The following is a 20,648-nucleotide window of genomic DNA, read 5'->3' on the forward strand; positions in this document are numbered from 1 at the left end:
TCAGTTAATTAACAAAATATAATAACTATACGCATAAAAACTTTTTCTCGTTACAGTTTGACGTTAGTGACTGAAAAAAACAATTTTTTCACACGTTATAGATACACTGATTATTAATATTTACATACAAATCAGTTTTTTATTTTTTTATTTGAACAAGTACTTACATCAAACTTACTACTGAAATTTTTTTTATATAATATAAGTATATGAGAGATGTAATGTGCTCTTTAAAAGGCATGTTTTCCAGTTCGGTTTTCGATTTTGGTTGTAATTTACTAAAGCTATTATACATATTATTGTTTATGTATCACAAAACAAAATATTTAGGTACGGGTATTATTGTAACAATTGTTAAAATGAAAATATGAAATAAAAGGGAAAATAATATTTAATATATAGGTATGTTTATAAAATATGTTGTCGCAATAAAACCATGAGTTGAAAGGAAAATATAAAATCACTCAAACGAGTCCAGCACTGTTGTGGCGGTAATTTAAAAAAATAGGAATTTATATGGGTATATAAACTATAAAGTATCCCCTAGAGTTCATCAAAACGTTGAAAATATTTACAACCCTGAGACGTTTATAACGTAAAACAAAAAAATACAATATATATGTATATTAGATTTACGTACCTACCTACAATTTAATTAGGTTTCTTGCATTTGCGTATTATATTTCTGTCTCATATAGTCATCGTGTATAATTCAAAAGAACGTTTTACTGAATACAAAACACATTTATAATATGTATAACACATTTATATACATGAGGTAGAAATAAAAGGTAGTATAACGTTGCTTTGTCTCTAGATATTTAGTATTTTTTGTGGTTTCGTGTATCTATAGTTATAATCATATTTTGTATACATAACTTATATAACTTTATAATATAAACGTCGACGTTTTTAATAGTGCACTCGAATAATCCCACGTCATTGTTTATGATTGCATACCCTAGCCATGGAAAACAGTGAATAATACATGGTCCAACCAAGCTTGGATTGGGGGGTCCAGGGGGGCCATGGCTCCCGGGCCTCAATCGTTAGAATTTATTAGGGGCCTCAGATTTACCCATTACTTTTTTCGTTATAGGCTGCATATATCACCTAAAAAAAAAATCAATGATTATTTAGCGAGGAAAAAAGCTTGCCAATTGTAATTTATATTATATAAAATGATACGTTATTCATTATTTATTGCTATGTACCTAATATCTATATATATTTATTATAACAGGTACCTAATATTAAATAATGTATACATTTTTTTTTGTTTAAGGAACTAACTACATTTAAAACTTTGGCCCCTGGGCCTCAAAATGTCTTAATCCGGGCTTGGGTCCAACAAAGGGATCGCTATATAAGGAATATATGTAAAACACTAAAGCATACACAAATATTATTAACGTATAAAGATAATAATATATTATAGGACCTTGTGTAAAATTGGTCTCGCGACTTTTATATATTCGACCTAAAAAGTGTTTTTAGCTTAACCGAACTTGGCCCCAAGGTCAGGTTAGGTTACTGAGGTTCACGTCACATAAAAAGGGTGCAGAGGTGTCACCCGGAGACTGCTGATTGTTGAAGTGGTGTTGTGACAAACATTACCTGGACGGCTGGATGGGATGCTTATATATTATATTCACTGTAGCAATACATTTATTAGGTATACAGAGTGTAACAGAAAGATGAAAAATGAAAAAGATGGGTAAGTGGATGTCGCTTTCCTGTACAGTACGTTACAAGTGGGTCACTGTAATGGATGGTGTTAAATTTGAATTCAATGATATAATATCATTGTATAAGAAAAACGATTCTGAGCGAAAACGGCCAGTCAGCCTATGATATTACTAAGTATATTTGATGACAATATTGTGAATAAATTAATTTATATATTATCCTATTTACGTGGAGCCATGTTTTAAATTTTCAATCCTTAGCTATAAAAGTTAAACATTTTATACATTTGTAACTACAAAATAATTATTAAATTTTAAATTTGATAAATTTTGTCAAAATTCGAACTTTAAATGCTTATAAAAAAAATTGTGCCAATGTATTTTTAATATTTTTCAACTGCTATTAGAACGATATATCAGGAGCCTTATATTAAATTTTCACGCTTTTTTACACAATAAAATTTCATTGATATTTATAGGAAAAAAACTAAAAAAATTGAAAACTGACTATGTCCGTAAACAGTTCAAAAAGTGTCAAATTATTTTCAAAATTTTATGGTGCATAGAAAATTCTAATATAAACATTCAGTGAAATTTTCAAGTATCTACAGTCATTCGTTTTTTAATTACAACAAAATAAGAAAATCGTTACATGAGATATCGAGTGAATATCAAATGTTGTAAAAATATAAATTTCAGACGCTCATAAAAATTTAATTTAAGTTTCTTCTAGACATTTTTTTTTTTGATAAAGGTAGAAAAACTTATGAGTAATCTTATATTACATTTTCAAATCTTAGATTTAAAAAGAAAAATTTTTATGAATTCTCAACTCAAAATAATTTGCTAATTTTCGTGATTTTTTCGTATTTTGTCAAAATTTGAACTTAATAAATAAAAATAACCTAACCTATAAATAAAAACTGTGACTAAGGATTTTTAATTTTTTTCATCTGCCTTTGAAACAATAACTTAGGAGCCTTCAATTAAATTTTCAAGCTTTTTTACTCAACAGATAAAATTTTATTGATATTTATAGAAAAAAAAAACTAAAAAAATGGAAATTGACAATGTTCGTAAACAGCTCAAAATAAGTCAAAATATTTGGCAAATGTTATGGTGTATAGGAAATGCAATTATAAACATTCAGTCAAAATTTCATGTCCCGACGGTCATTTGTTTTAGAGTTACACCAAAAACCAAAATCTATTTTCTCGAAAACAGATTTTGCTTAAAAATTTTCGTTTTTCCTTAATTTTTCTTTTGTTTTTCACGTCACTTTTGAAAACTACTGGGAAATTTTTTCTTTTGACCCCTCAAAGTATCAACTAGATTCACTTTCCTATCAGAAAAGTTACTGTTGAAGAAAATCCAAGCACTTTTACTGTCCTAAAAGGTAATGACAGACACAAAAATAAAAAAAAACAAAAAAAAAAACACACATCATTGTAAAATCAATACATTCATCGCTTCGCTCAGAATCTAAAATGAAAAATTGAAAATCGGGTAAGTGGGTGTCAATTTGCTGTATAGTGGGTTACAAGTGGGTCGATTTAATGGATGGTGTTAAATTTGAATTTAATTGTTTTATTTGTGTACTGATTCTGAGCAGAGACGGTTTGTCAGCCTATGATATTTTATATTACATATTTTATATTATTATTATTAATACGGTAACCAGTAAGTTGAATTAATATTATTTGCATGTTATCATATTTCAATATTTGTGTAAAATAAAATACTTGAGAAATTTGAAGTACCCACGAATAATATTTTTAAATTACAACAAAATAACTATAAGTAAAATCGTTATTCTTGATTATTTAATATGTAATTTCATCCAAATTTGAACTTTAAAGCTTAAATACTTATAAAAAAAAAAAACATTCCTATGTATTTTTTATATTTTTCAACTACTGCTGTAACAATATATCAGGAGCCTTGTGTTCATTTTCCAAGCTTTTTGACCCAACGAATACAATTTTATTGACATTTATAGAAAAAAAAACTAAACAAATTGAAATATTAAAATGTCCATAAACAGCTCAAAACGAGTCAAAGTATTTTAAAAATGTTATCAAGAATAGTAAATGATAGTAAATGATTTACATTTGGTGTAAATTTCAAGTATTTACATCTATTAGTTTTTGAATAACGACAAAATAAGAAAATCGTTGTACCTACGAGAATTTGTTAATTTACGGGTTTGTAAATTAAAATAAAATATGTTACACCTATATTGTATATAATACAGCGATAAAATATTGTTTGGGCTTTTATCAATACAAGAATTTTGGATAGTAATTAGTATAGGTACCTATATATTATTTAAAAAAAGTGCTTGGCAAAAAATGATTGTGTGCTACCTACTCCCGAAAATGAGCTACATATACAATATATACATATATTATAAAATTCGAATATAGGTACAGCGCTCTGTGCCGTATACAGGCGTTCTTTACTTCTCTGGCCATTCAACATTTGCGATACATATAATATAATTTATGGGTGGTGGTCTTAATCGTCTTGAGTCGTCTGAGAGCACCTACCTATATTTAATGATAAATCGTTGCATTTGGAAAATTGAATAAATATATGCAATATACATACCTATACTTTCTGCAATATTATAGGTACTTCGGTGGAGTGATGACTAATAATTGATTTAAATATTATTATTTATATATTTTCGGTTGCGGTACAACCATACATTTTAGTCACTGGCCGAATATACCTCCTGAGGCCTCTCACCCACAGAGCTTTCAACAGTCCCCGTGTTAGCTGTGGCGGAGGATATAATATACTACGGTAAAACCTCCTTATAACGGACACCCTATAAGACAGAAATCTCCCTAGAATTGAAAATAACAACGTTCCCGAATAACCTATGTACAGTATAATATTTTAGTCTCTCTATAACGGAAAACTCTTTAAAAGGAAAAATGTGTTGGTCCCAAGCGATTCCGTTATAGAGAGGTTTTACTGTATGTCGTATCACGATATAAATTTTACATTATTCATCTGAGCGTGCTTCGGGGGTCATATAAAGTCTCATTCTGTTTTTGATCATCAGTATCTAGGTATTTCACTCCAGTTTCCAAATAGTGATTGAACCACATAACATACTGTATATTTATTGTTTGTAAACCTACATCATACATTATGCTTTAGCGATGTTAAACAAAAACAATCCAGTGAGTAAATAGAAAGAAAAGCTTGAAAGCCCTACCAGGCTATATAATACTTTTAACATGGTCATAAACTGAAAACACTGCAGCTTTAATGGAAATAGACTATTATAGACATATAACTTAATTACGGTTGAAGTTGTAGAACTGTGTAAAGTTAAACTCGACAGTAAATAAAATGTTGATATTTACGTTAGATAATATTATGTTAGTTGAAACTGGATATTGCAGTAAACTCAAAATAAAGTTGTTGGACCACCAACGCTGCAGTACATTTTTACAGTGTTAACGCCGATATGTTTAAATCCCCCCCCCAAACGTATATCAGTGGGCGCACAATTATTAAGTATAGGTACACCGAAAAAAAATCAAAATTACAATAATATAATCAAAATAACATAAATAATAAATAAATATAATTTTAATATAATCACAGAATATAATAAACAATAATCTATTTGATTTGTTATCAATATTATTCTATGATGTTATGAAGCTTAAAACGCTCCGTGTATCATTTGTATAGGTTTTTATCAATACCAATATATTAGGTATATCATATATTTTTTTGTGAAACAGACTTAATATAATATGATTATATATTAATATAATATAATTATTATTTATTACCATCATATTATAAAACCTATAGGTCAGTCTGGGCGCTTCTTGAAACTTCGGTGTGACTTGAAACAGTCTCATTTTTTAATAATCATATCAATATCTATACCTATTATATTACCGAAATGTATTAATAAGCAAACCATTCATGGATTAACATTTTTTTTGTGTGTTTTTGATACAAGATATTCTTCCAAATCAGTCAATTTTGCTTAACAAATACAAAATAATAAATAATCTATTATTATTAAAAATGTAGTAATTTTATAATCACTTTCAAACGTGTTCTAGATTTATACAAAGAACATAAAATTGTAATATTTGTATATTTTTTATATATTGAACAGTAGTAATTGAAAATACGAAAATCACTTTATCCGATTTAAGGTCATCAGTTACATTAAAAAATTCAATATGTATAGCACTTGAAACAATGCCGTACTAGGTACTGAGGAAGTGGTTTTTTATAATTTTTGAATTAGATATTATTATTTAGTATTTATGTACTTACTTTAATTGTTCTTAGGTATTTAGTTGTTTTATCTTATTTTTAGGTTAAACTGTTTATTAAAAGAAGTTTTTATTCATTTAATTTTATTTTATCAAGGAAAATCCTAAATCACTGTTTTATGTTAATAATTTTTTAAAAAGTTGCATTTTTTAAAAATCTAATTTTGAAGGTATTTCAAAATAAGTGTTCCAAGTCACCCAAAATGTTTACCTAAAGTATCAAGTGGTTGTAAGGCCTTACGCGACAGCAAATTATTTGTTTGCAGATATCTGCGAATTTTTTTCAGTTTAGAATAAGAAAAATAATGTTAAAATCGTTTCAAGTCACCTAGATTGACCTAATCTATGGAAATTGGAAAAAATAAATAAATATTTTTTTAATAAATTGGACAAAATAAATAACCATATAAATAATATAATTATATAGTATTTGAATGTATTATTAATTTTGTATATAATTTTTATAATATTCATAACACAGCAAATACATTGAATATTACATTCTGTAGTTATATACTAATTCTCTGATTATATTATACTATATTATATCAATGATATAATGTATAAAGTTCATATAAAAGAATACTATCATTATTCTTTACTTTTAAGAAATCGTCGTACCTACGACCAAATTAGAAGAGGTAACTGGTAAATTTGATGAAGTTACTCAACCTTATATAATATATAAAATTATAAAATAACTTGTTCTGACTATGAGTAGGTATGAAATTTGGTCAGTATAGTTTCGTTTCATGATGTCCAGGCCCACTAAGAATTCCTGTTTGGTACAAATCGATACAAAATCTGCTGGTATAAAATGGTTGTATAATTATTATACTCAGATTTAAATGTCCAAAAGACCTCATAAATTAATTTAATTTAATTTTTTTTTATTAGTATTCATAATATAAACAAAATTTTTAGTGTATTATTATGATATATGAATGATTTTCATTAGAATTAGTTAATTACCTATACATATTCATATATTTTAGAAATTAATGAAAGAGAACCTTCTATCCTCTATTAACCGCACTTAAACCATTTTTAAAATATTTTACAGGACATGCTCTAAAAGTCATTCTATCTGCCATTAAACGTATATCTAAATTAAATTAAATGTATCTTATGTATTTATGAAATACTAACGACAATATTAAGACAAGAGTTATACATATCTCCATTCTCCAATGAGTACCTACAGACTATAACCATTTCATAAATAATGAAACTACTTTTATTAAAGTCCTTTAGGGTTTAAATTTATTGCAATACATTTATTTTTACAATATGTACCTATAGGTATTATACCCGAAAAATATTACTTAATAATAAATGTTATCAATAAATATTTTTAATGCCTATTTTAATTGTAAATATCTACACACATTTTAATTAAAAGTAAATTATTTTAGTTTGTTGAAAGTTTCCCTTTTAAATTTATAGCTAAAACTAATATTAGAAAGTTTAAAATTTTACTTATAAAGTTTGAAGTTAAAGTGTATATACACACTTACATTTTTAATAATATTACCAACATATTATTGTTTAATTTTGAATTGTCAACCAAATGCGGTGGTTTTAAATTATCGATATTTCATAATTATCTTTACTACAACTATATTATAGTATCTATAAAATGTGCGGTTTCGAACGATGCCCTTTTTAAAAATTATATTTTAACACTTAGTTTTGAGTATGAATGTATGGAATGTGCATCGCCAAGCCCAGATATAGATCCATCAAACTCCACGTAAAAATATAATTTTGAAAAACACATAAATCAGCCGAGTTAATTAGAATAAACTGAGTCTGAGTGTTCGCTATAATTGCAACAACTCCTCTGTACTGTACACGAATAGGTACATTGTACATATTTTATACCGAATACCATTTATTAATAATAATAATGAAAAACAAAATCGATTACCGTTTGGTTCTAGCTGTGCGGTACACTTGTCGGTATTCATGAGTATAATATACAATATGATGATAATTTATGTTTTAAATCTGCATCAATGGCGCACGCAGAATAGCCACTTATTAGAATAAATACATTCGAATTCAACACTGCAAATAAACCGTTAGGGGTTAAGGGTGGTAATACAATGAATACATAAGCGATATATTATTCCGTAGTGCCCAAAATTTCCATGTTTATATAATATGTACGACAAATTATATTACAACGACCGAGTACATGTCAGTCGCGACTGTATACTGTATAGCAAACCCGGCAAAGTGAATAATAATATTTGTATTATTAAGCACAGCGTTTGTATTGTAATATATACTATGTCATAATATATAATTATAGATAACAGTTCCAGATTAACACTCAGGAGTCAGGGCTAAAGGGTCCATATATTCCAGGACACAGTTTATGAGAACGTTAAAATTGAGGCAGATATAGTCTTTTAAGTACCTACCTGCCAAACATCTAATAAAATATTCACCGATACTGCAATTGTAAGTATTAAATAATGGAAAGATATTGATTCCTATATTATGTATAGTCAAATTTAGATTGGTATTGGAAAATATTGGAGCGCCAAAACTCTCAATCCGGCCCTGCGATAGGTATAATATAATATGAACCTACATTATTTATAATAAATTTTTGACGTGTTGTGCATCTAAAATATTATAAATATTAACTCGATTTGACACACCATTGTATAATCAATAAACTATAAATATTTGTTAGTTTAACTTATATCTATTCAACAGCTTGATTTAAGTGAAATCAACACTAATATTTCTTTGTGTGTACTACGTATAGTCATGATGTAGATAACTATTCTCGCACTACTCTGATCGAATACGTGTGCACTATGCCCCGCAGATTATTGCAAATGGGAAAAAAAAATCCAGCCTATTACTATTTAATAGTATATTTACTTATAGTATATTACTCTAACTACTATAAATCATTAATCGTAGGGCCCGTCAAAAAAACCCTTTAATATCAAATATAATAATATCATCTCGGCCAGTGGCGTAAATTTGATTTAGTTTGTAACGGCGCAATGGAATGATGTTCTAAACACTGCTTGTAATAAGCTTTATATTCGTGGGTAGGACGTGGTTTAAATTTTCCAGAACGATAATTTTATGCCAGCAGGTATCAGATATCCTATGCGGTGGTGCATGTGCCTCATTTGCACAGACCAATTCACGCCATTGATCCCGGCGAGTTGCACGAAGGACGTAATAATCGTTCATGAGGCCGTCGCCCGAGGAGGTTCATTTGTAGGCAACTATAGTGTGGCATCGGTTCTTAAATATATATACAGTTTACGTAGCTGCAGGGTGTCACATATTATTCGTGTCACGATAAGTTACACAGGAATTATTATTGAATGTATCATTTCAATATGAAATTGTTTGATTTTCGTGATACACTCGCCGTATATTATATTGTAATATTGTATAGTATAAATGTGAGACTCTGTATACAAATGGCATCTTCATATTATAGCCTATCGTTTCGACGTAACGAGGCATCGAGAGGATAATCCCGAGTCTTTGTGCATACTGATCGAAAATTTCCAATAATATTATTTATGTCACATGTCGTACGAGTCCTGCAGCGATTTTTCGTGGAAGCAGGCTGACTTTTCGGTGTAGCGTTATAAATTTATTACTGTCGTTTGCATTTGTAAAATATGTTATTATAGGTTCTGCAAAAATACCAAGACTTTCTGTAGCCTGCCCTACAACTACTGGCCTTGAAGATGTAAAATATAATATAAATAGGTACACTAGTACAGTTAATTGAATTCACAACTCAAATAAATAGCTGAAAATATGTAATATAGCAACTTAGCCGTCATATTATATAATATGTAGATGTACCGTAAATACTAGGGGTGACGAACAGTGCCCTGCCAACTCTCATTGGTGCCCCTATTAAACATACATATTTAAAGTTTAAACATTTGCCGCCCCTTAAAATGTTACAAGTTTGGCCGCCCTAGGGCACTTGCCCCATTTGCCACCCCCTTAGCCTAACCTCTGGTGGCAAATCTTTTTCTGTGGTCACGAGTCAACATTTTGTAATCAATGTTCAAAAAATAATAATTGTTCGTGATGACCGAATACACGCGGATGTTGCGAGAATTATTAAAAAATTAAAATTAACATAAAGTATTTAAGTGGATACATTTTTTTTTATCATCTCCTTTTTAACTGAAACTGAATATCCCCGACCGGCAACCATGAACCATTCCATTATAATACGTCTAATTTTATCGATGTCCTTGTTTATCGTTGGATATTATATATTATACTTAAGTAAACGTCCAACCCTTATAATCTGGCAATCAAATTCTCTGAAATAATACTGATGACTGATAAAGAAATAAAGTGATACAAAATATACTTATATTAATTGTTTACATAAAGAATATTTTGTAATATAATAAATTCGATAATTTAAAAATTTAAAATATAACAAAAATATTCAAAAAAATATTTTTTTTTAAAAAGCGGGTAAGTGGATGTCGCTCTGCTGTACAGTAGGTTTCAAGTGGGTCAATGTAAAATGAATTGTGTTAAACTTGAATCCAATGATATAATATCATTCAATAAAAAAAGCGATTCTGGGCGGAGAAGATTTGTCAGTCTGGATATTTTATATTGTTATTATTTATTATAGCCTGTAAATTAAATTAATATTATAATATTATTATTTTTTATTCGTTTCTATGGTGATAAACAAAGCGTTGGAAATTAAAATCCCATTTTTAGCGGCTTTTCGTAATTTGTCGGTGGTTTTTCCCATGGCATTAATAACTATTGAGAAAATCGAAAAATGACCTCTCTAGAGTACCATCTTGATCCAATTTTCTAAAATATAAGGTACTATATTATGTTGAAATGAAAGCACTCCTTCTGGTAGAAATTTTGTATACAGGAAAAAAAAAATAAACACCCCTGTAAAACCACTAGCTTCCTCTCTCCGCTCAGAATAATTTAAAAGAAGTTACTGCCTACTGGACTATTATTTGGAATCGAACAATACTCTCCAAATATCAATTTAGTTTCAGAACAGACAAGGGCACTGACCAATCTATGGGTAGTGTAACTTAACTTGTATATATCACCTTAGAAGAAGAATAAAGTGTGCTACAATTTGGCACAGACGACAATAATATATTGTTAAATAAAATTATCGATAGTTACATAGGGATACCCGGTTCTGCTCTTTCTATTTTTACGTCCTACCTAAATAATAGGAAACAAATGGTAAAAATTAATGATTCTATTATTCATGAGCTGACAACAAAGCATTTACTGCAAGGTACGATGTTATCTTCGGTTCTATATTTTTATATTCAACTAAATTATATAAAATCACTTTATATTAAAAAAACAAGTAATCTGCTACACTGATGACACGGCTCTAGTTGTACTTGGAATGAAATTTTTCAAAATATTAAGACAGATATTGTAAAATATTACCCTCGTCCGTCTTAGTGAGGCCCAGTAAGTTAATCTCTAAAAAGTCCAAAGTATATAAACATTAAACACATTATACAGTTGTATGTTTTAAATTATTCTGAAATTTTTTAGGGACCTGCTACCAGCATGAATGTTTTTCTCATGTGTAATCGGAAGTGGAATATTTGATATTTTTCATCTGATAACAATTATTTAAATAATACCAGAAATTTAACACCGCAGGGTGTCCATTGACATGTGGGTGGAATACACGCGTATTCATTGCAAAGTAAAATAATTAGGTAGGATATAGATCACAGATTCATAGCACAAAAACAAATGGAAATGAGTTAGTAGCATACTTCTATCAAACTAATATTTTAAAAATTTTTTTTTTGTAGTGGTCTTAAGCCCGGCAACTGAGGCCATTAGCTGTAGGTTAGGCCTGGCCATTAGCTGTATCTGCCATGCCCGGGTGGGGGATGGCGGCCTCTCTCTCCAGACACCGTGACTGCCCGAAGAGAAGTGCCGCCCGTGACCTAGGTTCGAACCGGCGACGGTGTGCGTCGCAACCAACGCCTTAGTCCGCTCAGCCACTCTGTCCCCACCAAAGAAACTAATATTGATATTATGATTTTTAAGTTTTTTGATAACATATTTAGGTATTTACTTAATTTTGCTTTTAAATTAAATTCCAAAACTAATTATTTTCTTGATAAAAGTATAACATACAATATGTAACCTTATTACAAAACGAATTTATTATCTTCTCTATCAGATTTTGATTGTTTTTATTTCCTTAAAATAAAAATTAATTATCTGCAGTTGTGTTCATGTTATGATAGTAACCATTTGTTGAATAAAAACTTAATAAGTACCTATAGTATATCAACTTGTCTGGCGTTCTATATATTATAAAAATAAAGGTATCTGATGGTTATCATATTGCAATATGATAATATATTTTAATATAACAAAATATTCTCCATTATTTGATACTGAAGTTAGAAACTATTTAAATTGAACAAATGAAAATACGAAATTATTATTGTTTATCGAGTTCAACAGTTGTACCTATTGATAACGAATGGTATATTAATTTTTTTTTCCTAAATAACTAATTAATTTATTCCTAAAACTATCATTTATACATCTGACTTCTGAGCTTAAAAAATACTATTTAAAATAAGTTTTCTTAAATATTTATATTTTGTTTGTATTTTAAAGTTTTTAATGTAACATATCTAGTAAAAAAAATTACTTAAAATATAGAGAAATATAAAAAGTATATTATAGATACACCCGAAATCGTTTTAAAATGTTAAAAAATGTTTACAATCTCAAGTTTTTGAAAAGTGTAATAATTTAGAGAAATAGAAAAATAGATTACTCATATAGTCAAAAATTTGAGTAAAAATTTGAAGTTATACTTTATTAAAACAACAAATTGACGCACTTAAATAATATATTTAAATAAAATGAATAAAAATGTATTATTCAAATGTGTTATTTACTACGCAATATAATTTCAATGATAGATTATTTCCTATCTGCATATTGCACAATATATAAAAGTAGGTAGAAAATTATTATTAATACATTGTTCAAAATATATCACGTTTACAAAAGCCAAGATGAGGTGTTAATTCTATGTTCTGGATGAAACATATCTAGGTAGGTCGTAGGTACATATATAGTATGTACTATATATATCTATAACTACTTAACTAAAATAGTTTTTCCTTTTATTTTCATTACATAGGTACTGTACTTACCAAGAACATTTTCAAATTTCAATACCGAAAATGGAATATATAAATAGAGGGGTAGATAAATGTTAATATAATATCGGGCATGGTGTATATGCTATTTTATTACAACAGCCATGGTTAATGTTTTAGGAAAAGAAAAAATGTTACTACTAAAACTACCAATCTACAAAGTGAACACGTAATGAGACAAAGGGCCCGCAACTATATATACGTTATAATATAAGAAAAGTCAGAACCTTTTAACTGGAAAATAGTTTGAGCGAATCGACACGAAAAGCATAAAAATAAAGTAGGTATACGAAACTTGATTTTAAAGAGTAAACATTCCGAAACCAGTGAATCGGTAAATCGAAAACGCACATCGCGTAGGTACACATAGGTACATGAGTGGTGGCTCAACCTTGGATTTATATGTGTACCTATAAAAAATAAATTGCAAATCAATTTTTTTAATTAAATTAATATCCTATTAAATGTATGGTTTATATCATTTTTTGATCTGATATTTTACCGTTACGGAACCTATTGATTTTTACGCTGTCATCCTTTCCAATGACTTCCAACTGTTTAACACATAGTACCTACGTATGTGTTGCAGCTAAATTAGATGCATAGGTAATACTAAAAATATAAAATTCGACTATTCGATAATTATAATATATATACAGTATAATCGATAGTTAAAGTGTACAATTATCAAAGTTTTTCAGTTCTCTGATTTAGGCGTTCGCGTTTATTATAATATAAAACAAAATAATCGATAGGTAGTAATAGTGACAAACCGTAAGAAATTAATGAGATCTAATGCATTATTTACTCACTACCAATAATGTATTAAGTATAGGTACACATATATATATACATACTAAGTGGTTTTTGTTTTTCCTGTAAATTAATCAAATACACTATCGACAGAGACGCCGAGTATAAGTTTGGCGATTTCAGGTGAATTTTCTTTTTTTGATTTTCATAAAATCTAAGACGTGAAAGCGAATTAATTATAATTTAAACCATCCAATATCCATCATAATAATATATTGTAGCTAATACAATCAAATATACTATACATTTTAAATATAGGTGACAAGCACGGATTTAGAGTTAAGATTTGCGATAGTAGGACTCGTAGGAGTCATTCGTTTAAAACGTATGCTCATTAATCACATGTTATGTCATTAAATTTCTCTTTTTATTTTATATAACATGACATGATATTTTATTTATCGACGATTTAAATAATACACTCAACCGCCTAAAAGTGCCTAAAATATTGGGAAACATATTATATGTATACCATGGTCGTCCGTATGTATTAATTTAGATTCTGCTGCTGCATGTATTCCATGCACGAGGAAAACATCGGCTAAATTGTATGCGTATAATACTTTTATGTTATATTATAATAGGTAGGTAGGTAGTATGCGTTTTGCATTTTAAATTCAAATGCTTGGACAACTTTTGCCGTTTTACCATCAAATATTATAATATACCTCGCCGAGAGTGTATTATACATCGAGGTCGCCGCGAAAACAGATCTACATACCACACGTTATACATACACACACACGAATAACACTCGGCATTACATTGTATAATATAAGGCAATATGGGTATAAGTATTCCGCCGTGGCGTGCGGGTATAAAACCGAGCGAATATGTAAATAAGCCCAATGCCCAAAGACCGGTGAAAATCTATTCTATAGACTATAAACATCCAACATTACATGTATATAATGTACAAGCGACGGGTGAATAGCTCGCGTTATACCTAATATTATGTATTATTGAAATTGGTACCTGTCGATATTTATATGAGATTCGATGGTGTACGTGGATGCGTTCGCAGGCGCCGCGGTGGCGACGACCGTCGTTCGAACACCAACAAAATTAAAACATCCTCCCGCCTTCCAGTGTACCGTAAATTATAATAATATCCGGCGCATAATATTATATTACAACGAAGCTCCGATGTTCGACTTGGACGGAGTTTTTCCGCGTCGTGACTCGTGGTTCATCCGCGGTGGGTCGTCAATCGTCCCTGAACACATTTTATAGCCTGCTGCAAAGGAGAAAGTTAATAATAGTATAGCGTTTAAAATAAATACTTCCAAAAGAAACCTCTCTCCGTGAAATTGTATTGCTTTTCTTTGCGAACAACCCTCTCCGCTAGGACCCGCAACCGACCTGTAAAACGGTATACGTTATTTATCACGTCGCGGCGCGGACTCGGGTGTGTACAATATATTTGATCGTTCTGTAGTTTAATCGAGTGTTTGTCGTTTTAAACTGTACGATAACAATAATAATTGAATTCCGACCGGTAAGCCGCCGGGTTTTACTGAATGGTGTTTTATTCGACAAAAACGAGAAAAGACAATAATATAATATATTGTACGTACAGTAACAGTTTTTTCTTTATTCTTATAACTCGGTCTGCCATTGGTCGACCATCAACTACGTTTCTCCGTAGAAATGATGGTAGGGTTTGGGGAAGCTGCAGCTATATAATATTTTATACGTCATATTATAATGTTATAGCAGGAAAACTACTATTTTTTCCGATGTGTTGCAATAACCAGAAAAGCGTTGTGGATTAGCTCAGTATAGTAATACTGAACACAAGTAAACAACGATCAACATGTATAAATGAATATAGTATAATATATTATACCTAAATATATCATTTATAAATCATAAAAAACCCCATCAGCCATCAGTGCCACGCATATCCGGGAGTTCCATTTTAAATCGCAGCGATAATTCTAATTTTATTAATATATTATGGATATTTTAATGGCTTCACAAATGCAAAGTCATAGGAATTTGAATTTAAACAAATATGTACTAATTTACGGGCGATTTCAGTCTGGTGGCCGAAGGGTCGAGACTTTCTGGAATTGTGACCCTTCTCTGACTGCATCACCAATCGCATTGCGATTAATAGATCGTCATTTCATCATAATTTGACGTTGGAGGTATTTTTTTTAAAGATATCTACAATGGCTTTACTTATAAGTAACAATAATATTGTTGATTTAACAATAATAATAAAAAAATACCACTGAAATAACACAATAAAACTTTTTTTTAATACATTAAATTATTAAAAAGGGATTTGCTATTAAAAACAATGATAAACGAGAAAATGCTGGTATACGTTAGTATGTATAGGTATACGAAAATGTTAAACAATAATTATCAATCTTGTACAATGCATGAATACAGTATGTTTCAGGAACGCGTCCGATGTATTTGACGTTGGGTGTGTAATTGCATAACATATATATTTAACAATTAAAATTAAATTAAATTATTATGCATCGTCAAACGCAAAAAAACATTTTACCGTTATAATAAAGTGCCTATACATTCAATAGTGTTAAGAGCCAAGAGGTTGTCCACGCGTGACTCTTACTTTATTGGCATAATGTATACAATAATTTGTATTCAAGTCTTGTAATAAACTTTAAAAGTAGTAGACATAAAAAAAAAAAAAATTTGATACCATGTACCTGCCTACTAATATATATGACATAGGTACGTACCCATCTAATGGTATTATTTTATTTAATAATGAGTAAATACATTTTTTAAAATACAATTTTTTACAATAATATGCACTTTTCCGAAAAAACAACAATACTTATTCACAATAATCGGTACTATTAAAAGAAAATCAATATTACTTTTTGTTATAATGATTGAAAAGTTGTATAATATACCGAGAGTATATTTTTGTTCAATTTTTTTTTTAATTGTTTCTATTTATAATGAATAACTAGGACATGGGCACATGATATATTAAAATTGTTTACATTATGGTATCCTCTCAGCGTTTGATTAACAAGCCAACTAAAATAAATACGTTATCTTAAAGTACATAATATTGAAATTAAAAATGTAAACGATACAATACAACAAAACATCATACATTTGATTAAATTAACTTCTTACAGGTATAATAATCTTAACAATAATGATTTTTAGGGAATACTTAATATTAAATAAAAACAAATCATACAAACGTAGGTATTAGTACAATATTAAAGTAAAAATTAATAACAATATTGTTTTGTACAACGCATGTTACTAGTATACCTACTTACAGGATTTTGTTAATACATTTAAACGTAAACGATAATTATTTAAGAGAAATAATCGTACAATAGGTATAATATATAGAAATAAATAATTTAAAAAAAAATACATGTTTATGAATAGATTTGAAATAGATTTGAAAAAAAAAATAGATTGATGCTAAGACCTAAACATCGCACGACGACGACTTTGATAAAAAAAAGTTCGTTGATTACCTATAGGTATAAATATTCGACTAAACACGAGTTACAGTATTTATAAGTACCTACACTCTACCTTATATAAATAATATACATTATGATGGCGTCGAGAGTCATTAAAGACAATTTATTATAAAAGTTAACGAATATAATATGTTTTAATACTATAAGAATAGTGAGATAATAAAGAGCGAGAGAAAGAGATAAATTTAAAAATAGTTAACACTAATTACATTGAGCTTTAATCGAAATAAAATGCTATATATGGCGAATCAAAAAAAAAGAGTAATAATTATACAACTTTTAATTAATTTATAATAAAATATTGGCTCCGTTATCACAACATTAAAACAAGGATTGTTATGTTACTTCTTATGTATCATTGCCGTTGTATAATATTATATATTAATATATATGAGCACTCAACTTCCGTTAACCGAATCCAGCGACGACGAATATACAATAAGATCAGTCGTCGACGCGTACATATATATAATAATAAAATATTAATTATTATATTATTATAACATTATTTATCAACATATATATATTTATTAAAACGACCCTGATCCTAACCCAAAGTGAAAAAAGTTTTTAAAAAAAACGGTTATGATTGTTCTTGATCCAATCAATCAACAAGTGCGCGTGTGTTTTGTGTATGTATGTATGTATGTATGTATGTATGTATGTATGTATGCATGCGCAGGCGCGTGCGTGTATGTGTGTGTATGTGTGTGTGTGTGTGTGTATGTGTGACGGAGAGATGGTTCCACCCACGAGAGCAAGACTGTGGTGTAGTACGAGATTTTCATTCTCGTTCTATACGATAACAATAATAACAATAATAATATGATAATATGTTATATGTATGTATAAGAACATAAAAAATGTAATAAATATATATATATAATAGACAATTATTATTACAAAAAGAAAATTCGAATACCTACAAAACAGATATAGCATGTTTAGAATTTTTTTTTTCATTTTTACGTATTAAAAAGTCTCAAAAAAAGCGTACAGATATACTGCAGAATGCAGATGTTGTATTTTAAAGAGCGGATATACCTATATACCTATTACCTCCTATATTATCCTATAAAGTATAATGATATTTTTTGTGTGCGTGAAGTTATAATACTCTAACCCTGTGTCGAGATTAAGTCATCTAAGAAATATTTACGAAAGACGAAAAACGACAACGAGAATAAAACCGGCATTATATGTTTAGCACCAATTTTTATACGACGTAAACGAATAAGTCTAAAACGAAAAAACAGAAAAAAAATTATCGTAAAAAGAAGACATAAAATTAAAATTATTATTTATTATGCATAATACTGCGCGTGTTCTCAAATGCTGTTATTGGTGGTCCGTTTTCCGCTTCCGCCTTTTGTCTCATCCATCAATGACTTGACCCGGGCTCGGAGTCCGGACCAGAGTCCTGTGGGTTCCATTCCCGTGGCGTTACAGTCGGCCAGCGGGTCGTACAGGACTTGGGCCCTGTGCGGCGGGACAAGCGGGTCCTTGAGCCGGGCCAGATCGGTCTGCACACCCGCCATTTTGTCCTTGAGCAGGTTGTACGTGTGCAAGTCCAGACCGGACTTCCTGGCCTTCTTATGCACGGTGATCAGATACTGGCGATCGCGAACGTCCGGCATCAAGTACTCCTGCGAAACGTGCATGGTCGTGGTTATTACAAGAATAATAATATAAAAATATACACTTGCTTAGGTTAGCTGCAGGTGTGCAGTGAATTGATTAATGGTTTAGATCACGCAAGCAATTTTATTTTATTGTATTTGATTCACAAGAATTTCAACAATTTTTTTTAAATATATTTTAATATTATTAAATTGTTTTGAGAAGGATTAAGGATTTGGGGGTTTCTAAAATTAAAATAATATAATTCTATAGATAAAAGCTTATAAAATTCATCAGCGAGTTTAATGGAAATATGTTTTTTTATTTTTGGTTCCAAATTTATGTCTGCCGATTTTTTTGTAACATCTTTAAATAATCTAGAATAATTTGGTGTTGGAGGCAGACGTTCTAAAATTAGTTGATTATTTTTTAATTTAGTAGACTCCCCCCCACACATACCACGATCCAATCTACACTTCTGCTTATTTTTTTATTGTAATCATAGGAGACCCGATTCTATAGATTATAAAAAAATCAAGTGAGCAAAAATGGGTGAGGTCAAACCATCAGTAACTTCCCGTTTAATATTATCTTTGTATTCTCATATAAAATGTCAAACAAGGTACTTGAAAAGTTCATAGTTATTACGTAGCTACTTGACACGTGTGTCGTGTGTCATGTACCATCGAATTATACACTGCAGAGTGCAGGTAGTCGGTACACGCTTATAATAAAATAATGTTGTGCAAGTAATTATACAAAAAATAGCGATTGCGCATTCTATTAGGTACTTAGTATATTATTATATATCTATTGCGAACACAGATATGTTCGTCACACGACACCCTAAATATCGCGGCCGTTGAACACGCACCGCGTCATGTTTTCTTCGTTTGTACAAAGAGAAATATTAAACTATTATAATATGTAGGTACCTCCTATTATACTATAGTATTATATTCGATTTTTCATAAATGTAAGCTTTCACCCCGTCTGCTGTTTTGATAACGATCGGAACTCACGATATAATACCTATATAGTGGCCTTTTGGGTCACTGCTGCAGCCGTCGCAAATGACCATCGTCAAGGCGGGGTCCCCGAACACTAAATATATTTATTGCTGCATTAGCGTAATATAATACAATATGCAGCGTATATAATATACGCATAGACCTTATTGTACGATATGCCGATGTCCAGCGATAAAGCTCCTAACCGGGAGATGCTTTCGACGTCCGAACGGGTCCGCTAATAAATTTGTAGTCGTCCTGCACGACTCGAGAGCATAATATTGAGCATTACGGACTCATTCGTTTCCAAAAACGAAATTACGCGAAACTCTAGAATTACACGAACGGAATGAGCCCTCCCATCATGGCTCTGCAGAAATAAATCAAGCGCAGCGCCACCGGAGTTAAACACGGGTAGAGCGGGGTGGGGCCGGGCGAGTTCGCTTCGCGATCCGCGTTTCGTATTATATTA

At 29.9% G+C, this 20,648-nt stretch overlaps 1 protein-coding gene and 1 long non-coding RNA gene across 3 annotated transcripts in view; both read right to left on the reverse strand.

Moving 5' to 3' along the window:
• LOC132943829 (uncharacterized) lies at positions 1-15,630 on the reverse strand. 2 transcript variants are annotated; one of them, XR_009664374.1, is made up of 3 exons: positions 15,343-15,630; positions 15,022-15,283; positions 1-1,113 (listed from the first exon to the last, which is right to left on the reverse strand). It is a non-coding gene; the product is annotated as an uncharacterized LOC132943829 (long non-coding RNA). The 2 variants fall into 2 exon arrangements; XR_009664375.1 differs by lacking the exon at positions 1-1,113 and adding an exon at positions 7,950-8,077.
• A 661-nt stretch (positions 15,631-16,291) lies between these two features.
• The window catches only part of LOC132942745 (calcium uniporter protein, mitochondrial), a 79,757-nt gene continuing 75,400 nt past the window's right edge, over positions 16,292-20,648 (reverse strand). Inside the window, exon 6 of the mRNA XM_061011381.1 lies at positions 16,292-19,192. Coding sequence (XP_060867364.1) covers positions 18,875-19,192 — 318 coding nt within the window. The 3' untranslated portion in view covers positions 16,292-18,874. The remainder of the gene's footprint in view (positions 19,193-20,648) is intronic.

The sequence above is a fragment of the Metopolophium dirhodum genome, chromosome 4 (genome assembly GCF_019925205.1).
Source record: "Metopolophium dirhodum isolate CAU chromosome 4, ASM1992520v1, whole genome shotgun sequence".
NCBI lineage: Eukaryota > Metazoa > Arthropoda > Insecta > Hemiptera > Aphididae > Metopolophium > Metopolophium dirhodum.